Genomic DNA, 6,077 nt, shown 5'->3' with positions numbered 1-6,077 from the left:
GCGTGGCTCTAAAATTTGAATCCAAGAAAAGGTTATTTTATTAGGCCCTTCATGCCAAATCTCGTCCACTCATAGGTCCTATGCCTTGGCCACATACTTGCTTGGGAAAGGTGACCATCCCAGAACTCCCATCACATAAGGAAACCAGATTTAGTCTGAAAGCTTCCCCTTCTCCTACTAGTACAAGACTTTGGCAATTACCAGATGTTCAATAAATGCACATTAGCATGCCTCCGCACGGACAATGATTAGAAGCCACAAGTTAAGACAAAAGGTTTTTATTCAAAAAACGCCAAGTATAAAAAAAAAAATAAGATCTCTTTTATTCCCCTGTACAGTATTTCACTCAGATAAAACCAGCAGGCTACATGCTGCTCAAAACACAGCCCCAGAGAGGATCCGGAAGGCACCCATCCAGAACTGGTTTTCATACCTATCCTATATACACAGTCAGCAACGCCCTCCCCCACCACCCACGGAGCCCAGACCCACTCAGGGAAGTGGGTGAGGGGCCCCACGGAAGTCAGGGAGCTGCAGCGCTGTCCCGCCTGAGTCCCGTCACCCCACGAACAGAGCAAGCGTCGCAGCCCTCCCCAAAAGGTCCAAGTCAGAGGAGGAAAGGAGGAAAGAAAACTAGGGCAGCAGCTGTGGAAGCTCGGAGCAGGAAGGGAACCAAATAAATAAATAAATAAATACATAACATCGACCTCCAGGTTAGAATGCGCATCTTTCAGAACAAAAAACAAAAACAGGTACAATAACTTAAAGGCAAAGTTTTTAAAAAATTAGATCAACTACAATCCTTTTGTATACTACCATGCCAACTGTACACACATTTACAGCTTTTCTGTTGATTTGCATTGTTTGTGCATTTTGTATGTGTGAGGTCTTGGCTTTGAAACAGTTAAGTAAAAACCAAAAAGGAAGACCAGTTCACTGGGAGTTTTACTAAAGGAGGCAGAAAAAAGGGCAGGTGGCTCAGCGTTTGGCCCTGTAGCCTCTTCCATGGCACCTTTCATATGAAGGAGGGGGGTCAGGGAGACAGGGAAGAAAAATAGGGAACCAAACCCAGGCAGATTTTTGGAGAAGCAGCAGGTAAAAGAGGCAAGTTCAAGTATTTCTCCCAGCACAGCCGGAGTCCCCACAGAAGGCACTCAGAAGAGTCGGAAGAGGTGACAGGGACTTAAAATGGTGCTAGTCCTATCCCATCCCAACCTGTTTCCCCCCTTACCCGACCCATCGCGGCATTCAGCAGAACTCGTGATGAAGGGAACAGTTCTATGACAAGGTTCCGACCCACCCCCCACCCCCCACCCCGGGATTTTCTGGAGCCCAGCAACGCTGGACACCTATGAGAAGGAGAGAGCATCTACAGGAGAGGTTGAGGCCTGGGGCGCCTGGAGTGTCTCTTCCCCCCTGTTGGGAGGCAGCCTCCAGGGGCCTGGGGTCTGGAATGAGTTGTAAATGTTGTTCCTGTATCAAGCACTGTCCTGCTTGGCGAGAAGTGTCACTGGTACTCGGGAAGCTGGAGACAGAAGCTTCCCCTCCCTCGAGCATCTGACAGGGAGGGGAGGACCTGCCAGAAAGGCTGCTATTTGCTGGGCCCTGGCGACAGGCTGTGGAGATGAATCTCAGCAGTTTCCTGGGGCAGGAGGACATCTTGCATCCACGGATGGTTCTGGATTTCTTCGAAGGTTGGTCTATCTGATGGTCTCAGGGCCAAGCACCATCTAATGAGATGCTGACACTCTGCAAAAAGCAGGACAGACCGAGGTTATGAATGACTGAACTTGTTTTTGCAAGGCAAATGTCTCCCAATTTGCTTCCCGGGGGCCCACAAGTCTAGGGTCCCAAGGAGGCCATGCATTTCCAGAACATTGTGCTCTTCAATGGGAAGGTATTAATCAGTATCTAGATCCTTCATTGTGTTTTCAGCTAAAAAACAGCTACCCTCTTAAACCTGTGGTTTTCAAACTTCAATAGTGGGGGCCTTTCCCACGACACCCACTCAACCTGAAATAGGAAGGGTGATGACAAGGAATTAAGATGAGACACCACTGAGCGTGATGAGGTGATTCATCTCACCTACTGACTCACAAACTCGAACACCACCCACAATGAGGTCACTGGAACCACAATATTTAGGGAGCTACTGCCTGAAGGGAGATGCTAAAAGAGCCCTCAACCTTTTACACCCTGGCTAAACAGCCAGGAGTTGAGGAATCAGATCTCTGTTGGTACTTTAAAAAAAAAAAAAAAAAAAAAACTTTTCGGAGAAACCAGATTGTCTTTTCTTCTTAATGTGCTCATACATGCTCTTCCTCTGACCTCCCAAGGAAAGCTCAAATGCAAACCATGTGATTTGTGGGGCCAGCTCAAGTGTAAATCGTTGGCCTGCAATCTAAGCCAAAGGTCATGGCACCTACTGGAGAGTGAAGCTCTCCAGAATTCCAAGCCTGTCCTGTAAAGGCCAACAGCCTGTGATCCCTGCTTCTCTGTACCCAGGAGCTTCCACGTTACCTGAAGAGACCCTCTGCCTGAAGAACACTTGGCCCCTGATGATCTCTTCGTCGTGCTCGAAAGGAATATCTCCACACACCATATCATACAGCAGGATCCCTAGGGACCAGACGGCCGCCGACCTGCCGTGGTAGCGATGGTAGCGGATCCACTCTGGAGGACTATACACTCGGGTCCCTGCAAGCCAAGGGAATAGAAGAGAAAACACGCTTTTAGCAAAAGTACAAAGCAACTCTTTATTTGAAAAAGCACCACCTCCCTTCTCTCAGGAGCTGGGTGAACTCCATTTTCCCCCTGGGCTAAAAGGAAGATGGAGGAGTAGTTGACGGCATCTCTCCAACCCAAAGCATTACCCACCTCTCTACCAGCCCAAACCATAAACTGAAATTCTTTACAAACTGCTCCAAGAAACAAACAGGGCTGGCTGCAGACACAAAGCCTGAGGCCATATGTGGTAGGACCACCTGCAAAGGGATGAAGGGATGAAATGTTTGCACCATCAAGGGAGGTATACCACAGATGATCCTTAAACTGCAATCCACGCTGCCCAGGAGTCTGGGTGAGATTCTTACGGCAGACAGGATCCGAGCAAGCGTCCTTGCACAACATTCTAAGTCAGGGTGCCCTTTGGGAGGCCTTCCTCCCCACCCTCTAGCGCAGGGGCAGACATCCACACCCTTTCCTCCCTAGACTGGAAAGGTAGCGCTGCAGGGTTGGTCTCAGACCACGTGATTCCTGTTTACAAACTTTGGGTAGTAAAAAAAAGGCGGGGCCATCCCGCTGGTGCTCACCAGGGGGCAGCAAAGACTTGAAGGAAAAAACATGGGAGGACCCGGCCAGCCATTAACTGTTAAATACAAAAAATGCAGCCCAACCCAGCGTCCTCCAAGGGCAAATAAACACAAACCACAAGCCCGAGTCACAAGTTTTGAAAGGCTGTCGTTTGTGAGGTTAAGCCGCTCAGATGATGACCCACCCTGCTTTGCTTTGATCTCAGGCTCTCCATTCCTTCTCTTCTGAAAGAACCCGCTCCAAGCCCCTCCCTAGGATAGGTTTTCATCCTCTGCAGACACCCAACTAATTTTCAAACCAGCAACAGATCTTATTTCACAACATTTATTCCTGACTCCCTCACCCCGTAACACAGGAAAAAAAAAGTGAAACTACTGTTCCTAGCCCTTAACCTTCCCTAGATCAAAGAGAAGAAATAAATTGAAGCTCTAAAAACTACCTAGCAGAAAACTCCCTTATAGAACAAAACAAAAACTGCAAAACCGGCATCAATTTTCACTCCCTCCCAATCCTTTTACTGGCGGGGAAACTGGGTCAGACTTCAGAAATCTGGGCTACCGCCGGTTGCCCACAACCTCTTATTCATCGGGAAAGCTTGGAACCCACCGAATTCCACTCGAAGAATAAAATCATGCCAGAAACATCACAGCTTCAGCTGGCTTGCAATGCCCGGCTTCACTACGCCGGGAAGCCCTCCTTCGTCCCACCCCTGCTAGCATCGGGCCAGGCGGCCCAATGACCTTTACAAAGGGCCGAGGCCTCCGGGCCGGCCGAGTCACCTGGGCAGCTCCCCCCCAGGCCTGGCTCACCATCGAAGTCCGTGTAGACGGTGTCCTTGAGCAGCGCCCCCGACCCGAAGTCGATGAGCTTGAGCTCGCCGCGGTTAAGGTCGATGAGGATGTTCTCGTCCTTGATGTCGCGGTGGAGCACCCCGCAGTTGTGGCAGTGCCGCACGGCCTCCAGCACCTGCCAGAAGAAGCTGCGGGCTAGCTCCTCTTGCAGGGCACCCCTCTCAGTGATAAAGTCGAAGAGGTCTTGCACCGGCTCGGGCCTCTCCAGGATCAGGACGAAACTGTCGGGCCTCTCGAACCAGTCCAGGAGCCTAATGACGCCGGAGAAGCCTGAGCTCACCTTCTTCAGCAGGACCACTTCCATGGGCACTCGGGTGCCATTGGGCTGCAGGGGCGAGGGAGCCGCAAGTTAGGGCGGGAGTTGGAGGCGCCCCTCACCCCACCCACTCATTCTGGGGGTCGTTCCCTCCGGGGCACTCACCAGCTCTCCCCAGTCAGAAATCCGATCCTTCTCCACGTGCTTGATGGCCACCTGAAAGACCCCCAGAGTCTCTGTGAGGTCCCCTTGCCTGGGCTAAAGCGTGCCGAGCGCCCCCCACCCGGCGCGCCCTCCCCGCGGCGGGGCGCCCACTCACCGGCAAGTTGTCGGCGACACGGATGCCTGAGTAGACCGAGCCGAAGCCGCCGCTGCCCAGTAGCGGGCCCACCTGGTACTGCGACTCCAGGGGCTCCTTCTCCTTGCCTGGGAAAGGGGGAGGCACGGGGGACTCAGTGCCGGCCCGCGGGCCCCCAGCTCCCAAGTCTGGGGATCCCGCCGTCCCCCATCACCGGGCTGGCAGGGGTCTCTCACCGGGCGCCAGCTTGGTGGCGTGCAGGTCGTTGCAGGGCGCGGCGCGCAGGTGGGCAAGCGAGTTGATTTTGGACAAGAGCATCCCAACCTCCAGGGTGTCGGCGTAGGGACCGTGCCCGGAGGAGCTGCAGCGGGAGCAGGGGTTGGATCTGTGCCGGCGGCTGTGCCTATGGCTGGGGCTGGGGCTGCGGGTGGCGTTGCGGCTGTGGCTGCGGCTGACGCGGAAGGCCGAGGGCGAGTCGGAGGACAACTGGGGGCGCTGCCGGGACTGGCGGCGGGAGGGCGCGCCTGTGGGGTCAGGCAGCGCCGAGGGCGGCAGGGTGAGTGGCTCGTGGGGATTGTGCGGCGGCGCCGCGGGACAGGGGGCTCGTGGCGGCTGCTGCTGCTGCTGCTGCTGCTGCTTCTGCGGGTCCCGCCGCCGCCGCTGCCGCCGACTCCTCTCGGGCCTCCTCCGCCACCGCGGCCGCTGCAGCAGACGCCCGGCTCGCCCCGCCACCAGGAGTAAAGGGGCGGAGCGCGCCGGCAGGGAGGGAGCGCAGGCGGGCGGGGACGGGGCGGGGCCTCGCCGGGAGGCCAAGGCGGGGAGCCGGGCTGCCGGGCCGGCGGAGGGAGGAGAGGGGGTGGGGAAGCGGCGGGACGGGGCGACTCCCCTCGGCCCCCGCCCCGCGCGCTCCAGGCCGCTCCCCGGCCCCGCCCCGGCCGGCGCGCCTCCAGCCAACCAGAGGCCGACTGATCTGCATAGCGCCGCGCGTCCCGCCCCCGCCCCGCCCCGCTCTCGCGGTCAGAATGGTCTCTACGCCGCCACGACGTGGCGGGAAGGAAAAGGCGCCAAAATGGAGGGGGAGGGGCGCAGGGCTGGAGGGGAGGCGGGAGCTGCGTGTAGGGCCGCGAGGGAGGAAGGATGGGGAGGGGCGTATCGATTCAAACCCAAACAATAACAAAGCCATCAAAGGCCGCCGGAGGCCGGCTCTGCGGCCTCGGTTTCTCGGAGGTTTTTGGGTCTAGGGCTGGAGCTGGAGCATAACAAGTTGCGCGGAGACGACGGGCGTTGGTGTGTCAGGCGGGGAGGCCGGCGCGCCGGGGTGTGAGGGACTGTGTGTGGGGATGCCGACGAGGGTGGTCTT

At 56.0% G+C, this 6,077-nt stretch overlaps 1 protein-coding gene across 1 annotated transcript; it reads right to left on the bottom strand.

Moving 5' to 3' along the window:
* Positions 1-262: 262 nt before the first annotated feature.
* On the bottom strand, positions 263-5,456 carry PIM1 (Pim-1 proto-oncogene, serine/threonine kinase). The gene is made up of 6 exons (XM_069489008.1): positions 4,954-5,456; positions 4,739-4,845; positions 4,585-4,635; positions 4,122-4,488; positions 2,521-2,697; positions 263-1,749 (listed from the first exon to the last, which is right to left on the bottom strand). The coding sequence occupies exons 1-6, from the start codon at positions 5,033-5,035 to the stop codon at positions 1,592-1,594; spliced, it is 942 nt and encodes a 313-aa protein (XP_069345109.1). The 5' UTR covers positions 5,036-5,456; the 3' UTR covers positions 263-1,591.
* Positions 5,457-6,077: the final 621 nt, after the last annotated feature.

Source organism: Eulemur rufifrons, chromosome 15, assembly GCF_041146395.1.
Source record: "Eulemur rufifrons isolate Redbay chromosome 15, OSU_ERuf_1, whole genome shotgun sequence".
In the NCBI taxonomy this organism is placed as follows: domain Eukaryota; kingdom Metazoa; phylum Chordata; class Mammalia; order Primates; family Lemuridae; genus Eulemur; species Eulemur rufifrons.
Note: the sequence above shows the minus strand (reverse complement) of the source record. Positions and strands in the feature narration are given on the sequence as shown.

Coding starts and splice junctions, on each gene's coding strand:
- PIM1 (XM_069489008.1), bottom strand. CDS start 5,035: ATGCTCTTGTCCAAAATCAACTCGCTTGCCCACCTGCGCGCCGCGCCC. Junction 4,489..4,584: donor TTTCTGACTGGGGAGAGCTG/GTGAGTGCCCCG, acceptor TCGCCCCTGCAG/CCCAATGGCACCCGAGTGCC. Junction 1,750..2,520: donor CAGGCAGAGGGTCTCTTCAG/GTAACGTGGAAG, acceptor TGCTTTTTGCAG/AGTGTCAGCATCTCATTAGA.